This window comes from Dipodomys ordii, unplaced genomic scaffold, assembly GCF_000151885.1.
Source record: "Dipodomys ordii isolate 6190 unplaced genomic scaffold, Dord_2.0 Scaffold49, whole genome shotgun sequence".
NCBI lineage: Eukaryota > Metazoa > Chordata > Mammalia > Rodentia > Heteromyidae > Dipodomys > Dipodomys ordii.
Genome location: NW_012267265.1, coordinates 13,791,584 through 13,812,262, shown reverse-complemented (window position 1 = coordinate 13,812,262; position 20,679 = coordinate 13,791,584). Strand labels below are relative to the sequence as shown.

The window sequence follows — 20,679 nt, the reverse complement described above, 5'->3', positions numbered from 1 at the left end:
CCATTTATCTTTCAGGATCCACAGCAATGTCTTTCCATGTTCCACATTTGGGATCGTGTACTTACTGTCATAACCCATCATCGAATGTACTTATAACAGGCTAGCTATCCAAGCACATCTGGCCCACTGGTACCTTTAATACCCAGTGACAACTATCAATTCCTTCCATATCATCCTCAGATTATGGGATGTAATCATCCCAGAACAGATATTATTTGGGCACAGGTAAAATTAGTCCTGGGGGGCAGAATACCATTACGCCCTCTGCTGGTAAGCACGATACTCTCGCTGAAAGCTCCAGTGCTGAGGCCAGAACCCAGGCATAAAGCTGGAACATCTTTTATATGAGGGATGCTCTGAGAGATGGTGGCTAGTATTTCTAAGGCACTAAGGATGTGCAGCCATTTCACTTACAAAAAGTACCTAGCTTTCCTAATTTTCAGACTGCTATGAAGTGCAGAGCTGGGGTTAGGACCCACATGTGTGGAGCTGCTTGAGTCAAGATGCAACTTGGCTCAATAGGGAGCACTGAGCATTGGAGCAGGTGACACGCCTAAATTCCCAAAACACATAAATGTATCTGTAATACACACTTTCCTGTGAATGCTCTACTTTTTTGAATGAGGCCCAATATAGTGGGCAAACAAGTGAGTTTATTTTAAATTCTAGTTGAAGTTTTTAGGAATTTCATAATACATATACAAAAATCTGTGTTCCCATTGCCTTGATGTCATAGACAATTCTGTTTTGAATGTTCTCCAAAGCAAGGCTAACCATATAGTTGGACAACAGAAGCTAAGTAAAACCAGCTTATGGAAGCAAATCCAATTATAAGTTCTTAAGCTTGTGATTGAGAGTCACTTTAATTACCTACATATCTTCTAAAAAGTGTGAACAGGTTGTAACAAATGGATTCTTAAAAGTTCCTACTATGTATTCTTGCTCATTTCCAATGTCAAATTATGGTTGATCTGTTCTGGGCTGTTAGTTGAACTAATAATATATATGGAATCAATTAGCTAGAGGTCATTGTTTTTGCCATCAATAACTGAAATTAGCAGTATCCCTCCTAAATCAGTCTTTGAATAGCAGGAGGATGATTAACTCTGTATTTGTTGTAAAATGTGGATGAGGGAAGGATTTAAGATCAAGAAGATACAATTCTTGTTCCTTATGAAACTCCAGTTATCATGAGATGGTTAGTACATTCTTTGGTTAAGGAGAACAGCATCTCTGCATTTTAGGAGTTATTTCAAGTTTTCCCATGTGAGAAAACAGGTTCAGGGCTGTGACTTGTCCTTGTTTAAGTCAGGTCAGCCTGGCTCTTAGTTTTCCTGCTATTTTCATTCTACCATGCTTCTTTCCCAACTGTTTCTTATTTGGTAAGGAAATAAGAAGATGTAGGAAAGAGGTGCATGAAGATTAGGAATGCAAAAGTCAATTTGGCCGGGCACCAGTGGCTCATGCCTGTAATCAGAGTTACACAGGAGGCTGAAATCTGATGATCCCAGTTTGAAGCCAGCTCGAGCAACTCTATGAGACTCTTATCTCTAGTTAGAAAAGCTAGAAGTGGAGCTGTGGCTCCAGTGGTAGTATATCACCCTTGAGTGTAAAAGCTAAGTGACAGTACCCAGGCCAAGTACTGGCACATACACCAAAAGCAACTTCCTTCACTTTGAGATTGAAACTTCATGAAGCACTAATAGTACTGCGCCAGGTTTCATGAATCTATATATAAAGCACTTGGGTTATATTTTCTGTCCCCTTTACTGTCTCCTAAGTGGGGAATGGCATAAGAAAGAGTAATAATGGGGATTCTTGGGTACTGGTGACACACATCTGTAATCCTAGCTACTCAGGAGGCCGAATCTGAGGATTATAGTTCAAAGTCAGCACAGGTAGGAAAATTCATGAGATTCTTATCTCCAATTAAGCATTGAAAAATTGCCCAAAGTGGAGCTATAGCTCAAGTGCACTAGCCTTGAGCCACAAAACTCAGGAAAGGTTCCTAAGCTCTGAGTTCAAACCCAAGTACCAGAACAACAACAAAATCCCCCTGCCCCCCAACAACAGCAAAACAAAAAAAGAGGCAGTGAATTTGATCAAAGCACCTTCATGTATGGAAATACCACAAAGAAACTCATTTGTACAATGAATATAAACTAACAAAGATAAAACACTTTTTACTTTTTAAATAAAAAAATTTAATAACATCTTTTTAAATAAAAGAGATAGAACGTGCCAGATAGAAGAAAGCAGAAAAGAAGCCAAGCAGGTATCATAGGAAGTGGCAGGAGATGAGAGTGAAAGCAGAGGTCGGAGGCTTTTACACAAAGTGCAAGACTGCCCTGGAACAACACATAGCCAGATGGCTGATTTAGGAAAAGAAGCCAATAGACAGTGAAAAACGGAGAGAAGATACCAGCACAGAAGTTTCTCAGTATAGTTTTTTTTTTTTTTTTTTGTCGGTCGTGGGGCTTGAACTCTGGGCCTGGGTGCTGTCCCTCAGCTCTTCAGCTCAAGGCGAGCGCTCTACCATTTCAGTTACAGTGCCACTTCCGGTTTTCTGGTGGTTTATTGGAGATAGGAGTCTCACGGTCTTTCCTGCCCGGGCTGGCTTTGAACCACGATCCTCAGATCTCAGCCTCCTGAGTAGCTAGGATTACAGGCGTGAGCCACCAGCGCCCGGCTCAGTATAGTTTTTTAATTAGGAAAAAAATTGATGAAAGAAAGCAGATTAAAAATGTGAAGATGGATGGAATAGATCAACCTACTGAGTAAGAAAACAGAAAAGCAAGAACAAGTTGACATTTTTAGAGTCCTTCCTATATACTAGTTAGGCCCAGCCGAATCCTTGCCACCTCATGAGAAAGACTGTGTGTAAAATTTTTATTATTACAACTTCACATAGGGAAATAATGTGTGTGGAAGGTTCAATAATAGCTGGCAAACTATAGAGAATGTGAGCACAGGTATCTGAACTGAGTTATTCATCATATAGCTTATTAGATGAGTTAGAAGGTTTTTAAAAAAATATTAGCTAAGGTCAAAATGGGAAAAAGATATAAAAATAACGAGGAAGAGTTATTAAGATTGATTCAACCCATTTTAAGTTTAAGTTTTCTATAGAATATTCAGCTACAAGTAGCTGGTTATGTAACTGAAAAGAAAGATAAAAAGGAACTGTAAATAAACAAGTTATTGCTACTAGTTGAAAGCAAGAGATCACATAAGATTGCTCTGCAGGGAGAGAAAATCAAAACCATGACAGTGATCGGTGAGTGCCATAAAGACTAGCCTTGAAAATAAGTAAACAAGCACAAACATACCATCTTCAAAAGCACAGATCCCATAAACACAAGTAGTCAATTTCTGATTCTGTCTCTTGTGAGTTTGTTCTAGTGTGAGAATTTCTGGCCTGGCTCCTCAAAATTACTGCTTTATTAACATGTAAAAAGTAGCTTCCCTGAAACAATAGCTCTAGAGAACCTAGACTTTCTAGTAAGCTAATGTTATTAATGTTCACATATTTGTCAAATATCTTCACATATTCATGTCTGAAATTCTTCTGAGTATGTTTGCAACACAGAACATGATGATATCAAAATTAGAAGTAAAATGGGTTGCTTATTCCAAGCTTTGCTCCTATTCTTCTTGGTCCCTTTCCATCATCTTGCTGCAATTTAACTTTGCTAGCTGTGGTGCAGAGAAAATCCAAGATTACAGCTGCCACAGCTGTGACATAGTATACAGAATTCAGTAGAGGGGCACAATGTACCATTGCACTGCTGGCATTTAAAGTACCATTGTTGGGGTGGAGAGGAGAGGTCTCAATGAGCAAAGAGGTGGCCATTTAGCAAGTATTCTTTGCCAACTTACACACAATGGAAAGAATACCACCAGTAACAGTCAACACAGAGAGTCATTCACAAGGACAGAGAAACTCAAGGCATAGCTGGTTCAATCCCCTTTATCACTTTCACCCATATATGATGCATCCTGCCGGGGAGACAACCCATCTGGAGATTTGGCAAGGTAGACATAGGCTTGAGAAGAAAACTTTCTTACACAGACTCAACATTCCTATATCAAATCCTCCCACAAAGCAAAACTGAGAAGTGGCCAAGGAAGAACTTAAAGACTAGTAAGTAACACAGATACTGGTGATTCTGCTCTATTTTATAAAACATTTACATTTCTCTTTTTGGTCATCGTAAGGTCTATTGGCACAAACAGCACAGCCACAGAGTATTCTTTTGATTTTAATAGCTCATTTATATATATCTTTATATATATATATCTTTATATTTTTTTCTTATCTTCATTTCCTCAGCAAAAAGGGGAAATAAAAAATATTGATCTATAAAATAAGCGGATGATAACACAATGCCAAAAATAGCTTATGTTAAGTTCAAGGGTGAAGCTTGAAAGCAAGCTGAATTGCAACAACATATTGATTTAACATTTAAATACAAGACTTGCAATAAAATAATTCTTGAGATATGCTTCTTACTTTTAGTTTACTTTTTCAAAACTACTCTATATACACATATCCAGTTGTAACACTTGACAGTAGCATTATGGGGGGGGGGATGAAATAACTTTGGTACACACTGCAGGTATGGATAATGTCTATAAATGATACTCCTTGACCAATTAGCATTCTGTACAGCCAGGTGACCAGCCACCTGGTCCCAAGTGGGTGCCCATCAAAATCCCTAGAGGCCTTCTTAGAGCTGTCAGGGATGGCAGAGAAAGCAGGCTCACTGGATCCATATCGTGTTTCCTCTCTCGGTTCTCCTAGGTTCCACTGTCAGCTCTCCAAATGTGGAAAAAAACTGCTCCATTTCCTTCTGGAGCATGTCATTCCTTTTCTCAGCATCTTCTTTTGCTCGCTCAGCATTTCGCATTTTGATTTCTATCATCGTGAACTTTTTCCTTTCTTGATCCAGTTCATCATGCAGGCTCATCATTTCTGTTTCCAAAGTCAAATTGCGCTGTTCTAAGCTGCAAAAGATGGGAGTGGGTAAGAGATAAAATGATTTATATTAATTGAAAACATTGAGGACACTAATATTTTCCTAATGTTTGCAATGCTTAAGAATCTAGAATGAACTATTTCAAAGCATTGAAGCAGAGTCTAATAACCGAAAAGGTTTTCTTTTGTAGTATGAAGTTACTTTTTGTGAACACAACTTACTGGCATTTTTAGGTAAAAGTCTCTCAGATACTTCTTGTGTTTAGTTGTTAATAGAGAATGGAAGAAGTTCAGCAGAGAGATACAGAGACTCCAGTCATGCAGCACAGACAGGGCAGAAACTTCCCCAGCCTTGGAAAGCTTCCAGGATGTTAAATGTAAACTTAGTTTAATGAAATTACAATGGAGAAAATCTAATAAAGTTTGAAGTATCAAAGGAAAAACACTGACAGCAACAATGTCATTGCTAGGTTTAGTCCATTTCTAAGAATGGACTTTCTTGGAGTTTCACCTTATATAAAAGTACCAACAGGAGCTAGCTTACATCAGCAATAGAAATAAAAGTATTACAAGTATTAAACAAGCACTGCATTTAAGCATTTATAAACATGGGATCATCCCTGCCAACACCAATTCTCACTGCTTTCCAAGCTGTTAATATCTTGTTAGGATGTCAAGATTTTATAACTTTATAATTTGATAGCTGAATTCTTTTGGGTAACTGTAGAATTTAAGAAAACTTTTTAAAAAAAGAATGTAATTTTCTTCATAACCAGTAAGGTCAAAGACTTATAAACACACGCACACACTCACATACGCACATACATATACATGTAGTACAAAGAGTATTATCTTTATAATGTCTATTGTAAGATATTTAATTTGGTAAGGTCTGACTTTTCCAGTTTCTCCTCCTTTGAACCTGGGCTCATTCAAGTTTATTCAACTACTGGCATTTGAAAGGCTAATGTAGGTGTAGCTCTCTGAAATGTAACTACTTTCCTGACAATTTGAAAAGTCAAAATCTCAATTATTTTTCCATTTTAGAAAAAATTATTCTTTTTCTACCCTTCTTTGTAGCCAACTACAATGAAAACAAGCAATGACTTCTTATTCTTTAAGCGCTGAGACGATTATTTTAACCACCTAGTCACAGCGCCATATAAAAACCTGGTACTCCTCTGATTGCTGCCCAGAGTTATTAAACTCTTCACTCTCTAAAGCCATTTGGAACAAAAAGTGATGAAAGGAGCCAAAAGTTAAATATTCAAAAATATAACACATCAATGCATTAACACAACTGTATGTACTTGCTATTTGCCTCAAACTCTGGGAATCTAAAAGCTGGGGATGTAAACAGAAGTAATATGCAAGAGACGCATCTCATAGTCCAAGATAAAAACTAACTCCAGGTGAAGGGATGGAAAAAGATTGTCCACTCAAATGCACCCTGCAAGAAGGCAGGAATAGCCATATTGATATCTGATAAAATAGACTTTTCATTAAAATCAGTATGAAGAGACAGGGAAGGTCATTACATAGTAATAAAGGGAGTGATCCATGAAGAGGAAATCACAGTGGTCAATATGCACCAAACAATGGCACACCTAAATATTTTAAACTTAAAAACTTAAAGAACATGATAGATGGAAACACAATGAGAGGGGGAGATTTCAGTATCCAGCTCTCACCAAAGAACAGGTCAACCAAACAAGATAAGCAAAGACGCCTCTAAACTAAATGACACCATAACCCAAATGGACTAGTCACTTACAGAGAATTCCACTCAACAACCACCCAATTCACATTCTTCTCAGCAGCCCATGGAACATTCTCCAAAATAGATCATATCATAGTTCACACAAAGAATCTAAGCAAAAGCAAGAGGCATAATCCCTTGCATCCTATCTGACCACAGTGGAATCAAACTAGTCCTCAACAACCAAACATCCTGCAGAAATCACTCAAATACATGGAGAATGAGCAACACACTACTGAGTAACACCTGTGTAAAAGAAGAAATTCAGGAAAAAAACTAAAAAGCTCTTACAATTCAATGAAAATGAAAACATCACAACAAAACCTCTGGGATACAGCAAAAACAGTGTTGAGGGGAAAATCATAGGCCTAAGAGCATATATAAAGAAAACAGTTAACAACATAATACAATTAGAATTTCTAGAAAAACAAGAAAAAATTAAATCTAAAACTACTAGACAAAAATAGCAAAGATTAGGGCAGAAATAAATGAAATAGAAACAAAAAAAGCTATACATAAAATCAATGAAACAAAGGCTGTTTTTTGATTAAAAAATTAATAAAATTGATAGACCACATGGGAGATAAATGAAAAAAAGAGAGAAAATTCAAATAAGAAAATAACAATGAACTTTACAATTTGGGGGGGAGAGTGTAGTTGTGGAGGTGGGAGGTAAGAGATGGTAGGGGAAAAACAAAGGAGGAGGCAATAATGCTTGATAAGAAATGTACTCATGACCTTGCTCATGTAACTGTAACCCCTCTGTACAGTATTTTCACAATAAAAAACTTATAAAAATATTGGGAATGTACTGAATAAATGTCATTGAATTGAAAAAAAAAAGATCAGAGACGCCACAGGAAACAGCAAATCCAAGAAATCCAAATGGTTATAAAGTACTATTTTCAAAACCTATCCTCAGTAAAAGAGGAAAACCTAGAAATAGATGAATTTTAAGAAACATACAAACTGCCTAAACTAAACCAAGAAGATATAAACCAAAACAAAAAAAATAATATGCAATGAGATAGAAGAAGTGATAAGAAGTCTTTCAACAAGGAAGAGTCCAGGCCTAAATAGATTCACCACTGAATTTTGAAATAGAGGCAGAGGGAACAATTCCAAACTCATATTATGAAGCCAATATCCCATTTATCCAAAAAAATCAGATAAGGATCCAACAAAAAAAGAGAACTACAGACCAATTTTTCTGATGTACACAGATGCAAAGTTTCTTCATAAAATAATAGCCAACAGAATCCAGAAACAACAAAATATCATATATTCTGAGCAAATAGGATTCATCCCACAGATGCAAGGCTGGTTTAACATATGCAAATTAACAAATGTAATTCACCACATCAATAGAGCCAAGAACAAGAACCACATGATCATCTCAACAGATACAGAAAAAGCCTTCAACAAAATACAACATCCACTCAACTTAAAAGCTTTGGAGAAGTCGGGTGCCGGTGGCTCACATTGTAATCCTAGGTACTCAGGAGGTTGAGATCTGAGGATTATAGTTCAAAGCCAGCCTAGGCAGGAAAGTCCATGAGACTCCTATCTCCAATAAACCATTAGAAAACCTGAAGTGGCGCTGTGGCTCAAGCGGTGGAATGTTCACCTTGAGCTCAAGAGTTTAGGGACAACACCCAAGCCTAGAGTTTAAGCCCCATGACCTAAAACACACACACACACACACACACACACACACACACACACACACAAAGCTTTGGAGAAACTAGGAATAGAAGGAACATTCCTTAAAACAATAAAGACTATGTATGATAGACCAACAGCCAACATCATGCTAAATGGGGAAAAACTAAAACTATTCCCACTAAAATCAGGAACAAGGCAAGGATGCCCACTGTCTCCAGTCCTCCTCAATATAGTTCTGGAATTCTGAGCCAGAAGGATAAGGCAAGAAAAGGACATTATTAAAGCAAAGGACGAAATTAACTATCCCTGTTCTCAGATGACATAATCTTAAACTTAATGGACCCCAAAACTCCATCCCCAAACTCCTAGAGCTGATCAACCACTTTGGTAGAGTAGCAGCATACAAAATTAACCCACAAAAATCAGTAACTTTTCTGTATGCCAACAATACACAAATAGAAAGGCAAATCATAAAAACAACCTCATTTGCAATAGCTTTATAAAAATAAAATACCTAGGAATTAACCTAACCAAAGATAACAAAAAAGATCTTTTATAGTGAAAACTATTAAAATATAAAGAAACCAAAGGGGACACCAGGAAATAAAAAAAACAAAACCTTTCATGTTCATGGATAGGTAGAATCAATATTGTGAAAATGGCCACTGACAAAAATGATATACAAATTCAGTGAAATCCCCATCAAAATCTCAATGACATTATTTACTAATATAGGGGGAAAATCCAAAAATTCATATGGAACAACAAAAGACCTAAAATAGCCAAAGCAATCCGAGGCAAAAAAAAAAAAAAAAAAAGCAATGCAGGTAGTATCAGAACACAGACTTCAAATTCTACTACAGAACCAGAATAACAAAACAGCTTGGTATTGGCACAAAAATAGACCTGAAAATCAGTGGAACAGATTAGAAGACCCAGAAATAAAACCACGTGTGTACAGTCATCTAATATTTGACAAAGGAGCCAAAGACATGCAGTGGAAAAATCATAGCATCTTCAACAATTGGTGTTGAGAAAACTGTGCAACCATATGCAGAAAACTAAAAGTGGATCTTTGCTTAACACCATGCACCAACATTTAAGTGGATCAAAGATCTCAACATCAGACCCAAAACTCTGTAAGAGAGAGTAGGAGAGAGAGAACTTACAGATACAGGATATGTGGATGGATATGACAAATTAGTGAGATAGGACAAATTACATAGAATTCTAGATACCTACAAACAGTGAGACCAAAAGAGGATAGTCTTAGGAGAGCATCACAAAGGTGCAATACTCAAGCACCTCTTCATATGTATGCAAAATACTATATATTCTGAAACAAAGTGGAAACAAAGGACTTTTGTCTCCATTTGTTTTTTTTTCTTTTTTGATGATTCTATATTCTTTACCTGATATACAATATTCATGAGCACATTTATGAGAGGGGAAAATGGAGAAAAAGCGCAGCAGTGGAGCGCACTGGCTGCATTGGTCACTGATGAAAATGAACTATGCAACTCATGGGTGGAAGGGGAGGGAGGGAATGGGAAAGAATGAGGGAACAGAGAACACTATGTGAAAGGAAATGTACTAAATACCTGTTGTACATAAAGCTAACACCACCCCTCCTGTAGATCACCTCTAAAACAACAATAAAGTTATTTTTTAAAACAACAACAACTAGAAAAGACCCCACAAGGCCTGATGTCACCTTAAACCTGTCTCCTCTGTGAACTTAAATGAATGTTTAGGGCCTTAATTTTTTTACTCTTTGTCCTTTCTTTGCTGTTGAAAATGAGCAGACTCCTTATTTTCCATTCATCTCACAGCTCCTCTCCTTTCAGCTCTCTAGTAAAGACCCACATATTGAAAAGTAATTGATGATAACATTAGTGTGTACTGGAGTTTGAACTCAGGGCCTTGTGTCCTTACTTATCTTTTTCTCTCAAGTCTATAGTCTATCCCTTGAGTTACAGATCCACATCTGGCTTTTTGATGGCTAATTGGAGATAAGAGTCTCATGGACTTTTCTGTCTAAGCTAGCTTCAAACCAGGATCCTTAGATCTCAGTCTCCAGATTAGCTAGGATTACCGGTGTAAGCCACCTGTACCACGTGACAATAATATTCTTGAGTACCTATCCTGTGGCAAGGCCAAGATTATATACTTTTAAGGTACACACAACTTGTATTAAATTTTTTAAAAATCCCCTTAGGAAGAAGCAAGGCTCACAGACATTATGCTATCTTTAAAAAGCCCAGTTTCATAGCTCACAAACAGTAAACTGAGGACTTCAACTCAGGTCTCTCTGACCTTGGACTAAGCATGTTTAACCCTTTGTGAGATTCTGTCCCACCGTAGGAGGCTGCTGCCTGTTAGGAGCCCAAGATTTTCCTCACCTCTTTATCCTGGACTCATACTCTATCTTCTGTTTGGTCATTTCTTGTTTCAGGCTGGAAACTAAACTGTGCAATGCACTGTGATTGCTCGTGTTGTTAGCCACAAATGTCTCACTGTTGTCACTGCTGCTGGTGGCACGGCTACTTCGACCTCCCACACTCCTATGGTCACTTTTGTTTTCATAGTCCCCGGGGTGAGAAAGGTCGTCCTGGGGAGGCCCATCTAACACAGGATCCTCGAAATTCCCCCCATAAAAGTCTTGCTCAGGGCAGGTGGTGGTGGAGGAGCGACAGGAGTTGGAATTCTCAGGGAGGGAGATTTCACAGGAGGAGGTGGACCAGGTGGCGCTGTCCACACTCTGTTTGTCATCCAGGTTCACCATGGAGAATTGCTGGTGGACGTTATCGTACGTGGACAGTCTATGGTGCTGGCCCGACTCCCCACCTTGCTCTTTCTGCTTATTCTCCCGCAAGGTGACATAGCCATTGGGTAGCCAGCTCATGGTACGACCATTCACGGGGTTTCCAAGCGTGTCAGTGTTCAAAATACCCATGCGCACTGTCCCATTCTGGACACTGTGGGTGCCCATTTTGGTACCAGATCCTTTCAGCGAAGAGCTCCTTCTGGCCTGTAAGCTCCCATTCGGGGTGGTTTGTGCTTTCTCCAGACCTTCTGCATTACTGCTGCTGAAAGACCCGTTGGTGACGATTCCGCTACCCTTATTGAAGGCTGGGTTCTTTTTCACCATGAGAGGGGGGCTCCTGGAGACATCTAACTTGTGGACGCTGTTCCTTGGGCTGTTGGTTTTGCTGCCTGACAAAGCTGTGGGGGATCCTTCATCCACACTGCCTCTCTGGGGAGACTCAGACTTGTCCCAAGAGCACTGCCTGCCAGGGCTATCTTTAGTGTTGTTGTTCTCCTTGTTCTGCATCTGATTCATGGTGGCTTTCTTTTGAATTTCATTATTGTTACTTATTCCATCCTGGGGCTTGCTTTGAAGCTCTGAATCCTTAGGAAAAAGGCAATCATGTTTACTAATCATCACTGACATCAATTGCTGCACCACCACAGTACCTGGAATTACAAAGGAAATAAAGTAGTGTGAATGAGATGGTTTTCATTATTGCTGTTTTTGAATTTAGGAGAAATTCACCGTTACTATGAAGAGTGCTAAACTCTATTCCTAATAATTCTAATGGTAATAACTAAATTTTCTTGAGCATTGGCTCTATGCCATGAATTGTTCCAAGAATTTTATTTGTGTAGTTTTAGTTGGAGTTTTAAAAGGAATACATGAATAAATGCTGCTATTATCACCATATTTTATTGGCTATGTAACTTGGCTATGACCATCAAGTTACTAAAGATCAGATTTTGGACTTAAAGTCAGACTAATCTAATTTTATAGATTGGGCTTTTAATCATTACACAACCTTTCTTGCAAGTGTGACATTTGATTATGGGAACACTTTCTTGATCTTTTATCCAACAACTGCCTCAAAGCATCACTATTACTACAGTTGTATCTTCAAATAGGACCCTACGTAATCATAGTAGCTACATGGCATGTCTTTCTAGGTAAGCATGATAAACTTTTGTTTGCTATTCTAAAGCCTTGGGACTTTGTAAGTGTCATGGACTGAAAGAGTATCAAATAAAGATCTCAAAAAAATCTAGAATCAAACCTTTTAGAATCATATCAGAATAAAAACTTTGAAGAATTCTGGACATGAAATGATTGAAGCAATCTGGAGAATATTTATCCAAGCAAATAGGCTGATTCTCAATAAGAACCACACACTTTGTGGTGTTTAAAATTGCTGTATGCCCAACTTTCCCTCTCAGTCTTTATAGCTTGAAAAGCAACAGCTCATAGACACATTGAAACTAGCAGGTTGACAGCTACTGCAATAGGCAGATCAGGACTGGGACCCTTTCAAAGCCCTATTCTAGAGAATGGTCATTATTTCACCACTCTTGTAGTTCCTTGGAAATCTTTACTTACAGGCTAGTCTTTATTTGGTCTGATGAGGAACTTACCATGACTGAATAACCATTTTTCTAGGGGCAAGAGCAAAAGATATTTTCTTGAATGTCTCAGCTGCTTGGCCAATTGATCATAATTGAGACAACCAAGTGAGAAAAAAGCTTAAAAACAAAATCTGGAGAACAGGATTTCCATAGGGGGATTTAAATGATGCTCTGAAGGCTTCAGGTCCACTTGGAAAATATGTATTTTCAGGAAAGAATTGAAAAGTCCCTACATTTTCTTTTTTTTTTATTGTGAAAATACTGTAGTCCCTACATTTTCAATTTGGACTGACCTTAAAGGTTGATAGTAAGTTACAAACTGCCTGGCTGAATCTTGACTTGGCTCAACATGCACATAGAACCCTCTGGTTGATTCAGAGAAACTTATTGACCCTAAGAATTTAACAAAATTTCCATTTTATCATCAGCTATCATCAGGAAACTAAGCAGAGATGTAAATGGTCATACATAACCGAAAAGATAGACTTTACAGAATTAGACATGAAACACCAACACATAGAAACAATAGTGAACCCCAATGATAGGAGAACTTGATATCCAGGGATCTCACATATTATTATAAAGCACAATTTTCAACAAAAAATTAGGAGACATACAAAGGATGGTTCACACTTAGGAAAGAAGAAAAAGAACTATCTCTAAGGGACTATAGACATGGTATTGAATGGATAAAGGCTTCTAATCAGCTATTTAATGTGTCCGTAAAACTAAAGGAAACCAATCTAGGGAATCAAAAGAAAGTGAGAATAATGTCTTTCAAAATAAGAAATATAATGAAAAATATACAAAACATAAATAAGAATCAAATATATGGTCTAGAGTTGAAAGTACAAAAATGGAGATGAAAAAGAGTACAGGGCACCCATGAGGATATTTAAATAGGCAGAAGATAGAATCAGGATACTTCAGATATGACATTGATACTCTTGAGTCTGAAAACAAACAAAAAGAATAAAGAAAAATGAATGGCACCTCAGAAACCTGTGAAACATAGGTATAAAACCAAGATGTGTGTGTGTGTGTGTGTGTGTGTGTGTGTGTGTGTGTGTGGTGTTCCCAAAGGAGAAAAGAAAGAGCAGTGAATAGAAAAAAAAATTCAAGAAACAATGACTGAAAACTTCTCCCCAACTCTTTTCCCCCAAATATACACAAACATATCCAGAAAATTCAACAAATTCCAGGCACAGTACACTTGAAGATCCACATCTCACACATAATAGTTAAATTGTTTTATGAGGAAAACAGAAACTCGACAGAATCAAGAGAAATAATTCCTATATAAGAGACCCTCGTTAACATGAGCAGCTGATAGCTCATTGGAAGCCACTGAAACTAGAAAGAAATGCAAAGGAAGTTTCAAAATTTCAAATAGAAAGGAGAAATGAAGGCAATTCTCAAGTACACGCATCCATATACAAGAGGATTTGTCACTGCCAAGCCAGTTCTAAAAGCACTATAAAAGGTTCAGAAAATCGTAATGAAAAAGAAGCCCTTTAAGGAAAAAAAAAAAGAATTCTCTTAAACAGAAGATACTACCATGCTATGGTTCTAGTTGATCCTCATATTTTTACTTCTCATTATAAAGTCATGATTTAAAAAGTCATGTCTTAATTGGAGATGATTATAAAGTCATCATTTAAAAAGTGATATCTTAATTGGAGACAATAAAAATAATTTAGAAAAAGTTAATCTTTTATTTAGAACAATCATTTAGCTGGGCAATGGTGGCTCACGCCTGTAATCCTACCTTCTCAGACCTGAGGATCTGAGGATCACAGTTCAAAGCCAGCCCGGGCAGGAAAGTCCGTGAGACTCTGATCTCCAATAAGCCACCAGAAAACCTGAAGTGGCCCTGTGGCTCAAGTGGTAGAACACTACTTTTGAGCCGAATAGCTGAGGAAATAGCATCCAAGCCCCACAACTAACAAACAAACAAACAAAAACCCTCAAAAGAGTCATTAAAAAAATCAGCTGAGGTTTCTCTTTCATGTAGAACCTGGGCTGCTGTCTTCTAAACCTACCTGGGACAATTCATGTTCTAGACTAGTTTCCAAAGTTGGGTGTTCCCAAACCTCTGAGCCTCTTAGCATTGATTCAGTCATGCATCCACAGTAAACAGAGTGGTGAACTGCACACACCCCGTGTTGCTTTACCTTGAACTGAATCAGTTTGCTGTGTGTTCATATCATGTTGACAAGAACTCTTAAGGGTAGTCTCTGATACATAAACACAAGGAAATTTCTTAAGTTTTAGTTAGTGAATATGGTCTGTGTATAACACACCTGAAATATCAGGTTGGTAAAGGGATTCTTGACAGTGCGGGTACCCAGCTGCTGGGGCTGTCAGATCTGTTGCCTGACCTAGAGTAAAGTTTTAGCATACAGTCATACTCCAGCAGGAGAGTTCAAATTCAAATAGTAAAGAGGAAAAATATGAAGTCATCCATATCTCACATGAGCTTTCTGTGTTGAGTATCTTCAGTGTGTCAGAGCTGCTCCTAAACCAATGTTGTGCAAATTTGAATGATAACACAAATTACTTGAGAGCTTATTAAAAGGCAAATTCCAATTCAAGTGGGACGTGAGATGTTTATGTTTCTGCCAAGCTTCGATATTGGTTATGTCAGTAATAATACAGAAACTCTGGCATCTTCTGGGAGCATCACAATTTCAGTACCTGCCTCCAGACCTTTAGGTCAGAATTTGCAATTCCACAAAATCTCTAGATAATGCCTGTGTGTTAGTTTGAAAGATGCTGTGGTAGACTGGAGTATTTCACATGTATAGTTGCAAATTAAGTTTCTTAAATGTTTCTGAGATAGGGCACAACATTTTTTATATGAGAAAACTGAAGTTCAGAAAGGTTAACCTGTTTGCTCAAGGTCATAAATGGATAAGTAACCAAGGTAAAGTTTAATACTCAGCATTTTTTATTACAAATGATGCATTTTCCTTCTATACTCTAGCTGTTAGCATTTTCAACTATACCCACCAGTAAGTGGACTCAAGGCTATTCTAAATAGGAACTAAATAATAAAGCAACCATCTATTCAATCTCCAATTATCATAGTTACAGGGGAAAAAAGACAATGAAATGAGTTACATTATAGATCTATCTTTCAGCACTCTCTTAATTTTTCATCATATTTTCAATACAACGAATCTGAGGAAAAGGTTTTAGAGCTCTTAAAATGGTCATCTACACTGTTCTCAATGAAAGGCAGTCTTTTCTCATGTAACAGACACTTCTAAGGATGTGAAGTTTCCATTATATATGACTCTGTCCAGTATTTAGGAAAAATTATCCTTCTTCCCATCCATCCTGGAAAATTAACATCTAAGCATAGCTGCTTTCCATCACAGCTATTAACTTGGTGAGACATTTAAGTAATGGAGCAGTGACATTCCCAAAGTCTTCTTGATGAGTTTGTGAACAGTCTGACAAAGTGTTTCTGCCACAATTATGGAGTGAGTGCCAAGGCCCAAAAGATTTAGAACTCTCTTGTGTGCTAGGAAACTTCGCTTTCATCCAGTCTCTAGGGTGACAAATGGCAACAGTTCTCTGCAGAGGGATTTCATGGCCATTAAGGACAGACTAGGTTGGTACGAATAATGATGTGTGTGTACCAAAATGTGCACTATCCCTTTTTCCTCCTTTCTCTCTGTCATTTTCTCTCTTGGACTGTTAATGAAGACCATTAAACCCAAATAACGAGGTCAGCAAGGCTATAATCATTAGCCCATTATGCAGGGGCTGAGCAGATTCTGGGGCCCTTGTGGGCTACATAATCCCGAAATCCCCTCCTGGCTCATATCCTTTTGCACAGGTTGAATTAAAATGCCATAGGCACTGTTCTTTATGAGCATTGGCTACCAATTTTATTTACTTTTAAAGATAACTATGTGCTATTATGTAGAGGCAATATTCTATGCATTATATCTAATAATAAATGGACAGCATCTTATGAATATAAAATGAAGACATCTAATAAGTTTTGGTAAGTATATATAGTCTAGAAAGCCATCCAGTGAAGACGTCAGCATCCCTTTGTAGGTAACTTCTTATCTTTACTCCCTCTGCATGGAAACCATTAATGTAATTTCTTTGACTATAGTTGGCCTTTTCTAGAAGTTCATATAAATGTAATTATGTGGTGAGGTGTGTAATTTTTTGTGCTTATGCATTCTTCCCTTACCCTAATATTTTTTTGTTTTTATCTATATTATTGTGTCTATCAGTAGTTCAATAGTTTTCATTGTTTTACACAGTATAGATGTGCCCCCAATTTTTATTTATGCATTAGCTTAAAGCCATGTCTCTAGAATGTTTTATTTTCACTGTTATTTGAATGAGATTTCGCTTTTTGCCTGGACCATGATTCTTCTATTTATATTACTCCAGTAGCTGGGATGATGCATGTCCACTATTGCACAGGTTTTTATTGGTTGAAATGGAGCTTAACAAATTTTTCCCTCCCTTAGGCTGGCCTTTAACCTCAATCCTCCCAATCTTTGCTTCTTGTGTAATACTACAGGCATGAGCCACTGTCCCAGTTTGGTGTGAACATTTGGTTATAAATCCTGAGTGAACATATGTTTTCTTCCTCTCAGGTAAATATTTAAATGGTGTTCTGCTGGAAATAATCATCAGCCTATATTTCATAAAATGTGTCCAGTTTTTAAATGACTCTAACATTTTCTTTTCTACCAGGTAAACTTGGTGTTTTCAGTATAAATTCTGAGCAACACTCCCTGTGTCATTTGCAATTGGCTGTCTTGAATGATTGTCTCCTTCAAAAACCTTATCCATTTATTCCTTGGTCTGATGACCTTATGTTATATATACTTGAAAAAACTTATTTAGTTAAACATGCACCTTAAACATACATTCTCCATACTTCTGGCTCATTCTTCTTTTGATTGCAAGAATATTTTGAAAAAAAAGTCAACTTAATGAAGTCAAAACTATCAAACCTTTTTGAAATGATTTGACCTTTATAAAGTGCAAATTTTAAAAATAAGATATTTAAATAATTACTAAAGCAAAATTTCCATGTTTTTGCATTAGAATTCATAGCAGTTGACTGTAAACAGTATAGAAAAACCAAGAATGAGGAGTCAATTCATTTTAAACATCTACCAAAATGAGAAAAAAATACTATGAATTCATAAATACTTAAGTCTTATTTATCATGCAGGTTGTTAAAATTACAATAAAAACACGTGCTAGCATACTAAGCTTTATGTAGATTAAATTTACTCTTAATCAAACTAGCATAGTGTACCATATTATCATTGTGTGGCAAGTTATTTTAGCCCTCAGAATAATTTACTTGGATTAAAAAGCTTTATACATCAGTTGGGGCTAAATGATTAAGCAGTGTGAAGATAAATACAAATCTAATCTTGGAACTCAAAAAAAGAGAGCTAATGTCTACTGTTAAGTTGATTCCTACTTGGTTTCCCACAGCTACTCCCAAGATTTGCTAGTTCTATATTTCTAAAAGAAAAATTGTTATAACACTTTTGAGTTAATACTGATCAAATATTCCCGCATGCAGAATGGTGAATAAGACTTTAAGAATAATATGAGGTCTTTTGATATTTTCTTACCTTCTTCCTATGCTCTGATACAATTGCCAAATGTCTTATTCAGATACACTGTGGTTGCTCTTATTGTTAAAGACTACATGTATGGGCTGGGAAGGTGGCTCAGTGGTAGAGCGCTTGCCTTGCATGCCTGAGGCCCTGGGTTCGATTCCTCAGCACCACATAAGCAAAAAGGAAAAAAGTCAGAAGTGGCGCTGTGGCTCAAGTGGTAGAGCGCTAGCCTTGAGCTGAAGAGCCGAGGGACAGCGCCCAGGCCCAGAGTTCAGGCCCCATGACCGATCCCCCCCCCCAAAAAAAAGACTACATGTACATAATGTTTCCCTGAATGCAAATGCTGTTTAGAAGTAGGGAGAAGAATAGATCATGAGGATGGAATGAGCACTATTAGATTAATGCCTTTCTGAAGGGTGCTTCTGTGAGCTCCCTCACTTCCGTAATGTGAGGACACAGTGAGAAAACAGCTGCCAATGAAACAAAGAATGGGTCCTCAGAAGACACCCAAACTGTCTTGATAGTGGTCCCTCCAGCCTGGCGAAGTCTGAGAAATAACTTGCTGTTATTTATAAGACAACTAGTCTTTGATGTTCTGTAAGAGTGGCCCAAATATGCGAACACATGCTTCTTATCTGTGCCCTGGCAGAGTGATTATTTCAACATATTTTCATTTGTGAAGCTTTCCGTGACATCTAGGAGAAAGATCACCATACTTTTCTTTTTACTGCCACAGCCTTTGACACATTATGTACATAATACTGTAATTAAATGTTTACATGTTAAAGATTCCAACTAGACTATAAGTTTATTTTTTAGTCTACCTTGGTATTATTTAATTATTTTTAAATTTCATTTATTTTTACATTTTTCTTTAAGTCGTGGTACAAAGGGACTTCAACTCAACATGTCAATTTATGAGTGTAATGCATCTTGAGCAACATCCCCTCTTTCATCATTCTCTCCCACTCTCCCAACTCTAACGGGAAAACTTTATTTAATGTTTAGCATTTCCAGGCTCGTGGTAGAACAAGGTGCTTAATGAATATTTATTGAATGAAGCAATAGTTTAAAAGATATGTTTAAGATTAAATTCTGCTACCACCACCAATTATAGAATCTAGGAAATTTCTGATGTGTTAATTAGAAAAAAATAAATAGCTTCAAAGCGTAAAATATAATTAAAAACATTCAGAAGTCAGGTACCAGTGGCTCACCCTGTAATCCTAGCTACTCAGGAAACTAAGATCTGAGGATCACGGTTCAAAGCTAGCCAGGGTAGGAAAATCCATGAAAGTCTTAGCTCCAATTAACTACCAGAAAACCAGAAGTGGTTCTGCGGTAGAGCGCTAGCCTTGAGCTTAAAAGTTCAGGACAGCATCCAGGGCCAGAGTTCAAGCCCCACAACTGACAAAAAATAAAAAATAAAAACAACCAAAAATATGCAGAGGTGTTCCATTTGTTCACTGTGGAGATTAGGGAATCTATTTATGATATTATGTTTACTTGAAAGAATATGACTAACTCTCAAAAGGTAAGGTTTAGAGAATAAGCAAAATCAACAAATGGAGAAAAATCCTGGATTCATATGTTTGCTTAGATGAGAATAGAATCTAGCCAGCTAAGAGACAGTTGTTTCCTCGGTCAATGAGGGTGAAAGGTCATTATTCACTTACCCTCCATGATGGTCAGTGGATCTTCCACCTTGGGGCGTAAGATATTAGGACCGAAGACAGTTGCCAAGTTCTGTGCACTCATTTTGTTAATGCCTGAATAGGACTGTACTTCATCCAAGAACCTATTGGTTGTAACGATATGAGTGGAACACAGTGAGATTCAACTTCTCAGTGGAAGAAAACGTATCACTAGGAAATCTACAAACTGAATAGCATTGCATGTAAAACCATTTGGGAACTCCAATGGCTCTGTTTTAAATGCAAAGAAATTATGTTTTAAATTATGAAGATTCAAATTTTAAGGACTAAATCAGATATCTATTCTGGTTTGGTCTCTTTCATCTGTCATTAAAAGAACATGTCTGTTTGTGTAATGCTAAAGTGCACTAGATAGTTACATTGTACATTCACTTGTCTATATCTTAAGATACATGTGCATCCAAGATTTATGTGTTAAGTTTGGTGTAACTATTAGAATGTGATAGAACCTTTAGTAAGTGGAGCCTTGTGGGAGGATTTATTTGTTCATTCAATGGGGATGTGTTC

General features: G+C 37.3%; 1 protein-coding gene across 5 annotated transcripts in view; it reads right to left on the bottom strand.

The window, feature by feature from the left end:
* Positions 1 to 3,952: 3,952 nt before the first annotated feature.
* Arhgap24 (Rho GTPase activating protein 24) overlaps positions 3,953 to 20,679 on the bottom strand; it is a 449,827-nt gene continuing 433,100 nt past the window's right edge. For 4 of the 5 annotated variants that reach the window (XM_013020201.1, XM_013020202.1, XM_013020205.1 and 1 more), the window contains 3 exons: positions 20,134 to 20,255; positions 10,805 to 11,879; positions 3,953 to 5,007 (listed from right to left, as the gene is read on the bottom strand). In XM_013020201.1, the coding sequence (XP_012875655.1) occupies positions 4,764 to 5,007; positions 10,805 to 11,879; positions 20,134 to 20,255 (1,441 nt within the window). In that variant the 3' untranslated portion in view covers positions 3,953 to 4,763. The remainder of the gene's footprint in view (positions 5,008 to 10,804; positions 11,880 to 20,133; positions 20,256 to 20,679) is intronic. The other variant, XM_013020204.1, reaches the window with a different exon arrangement.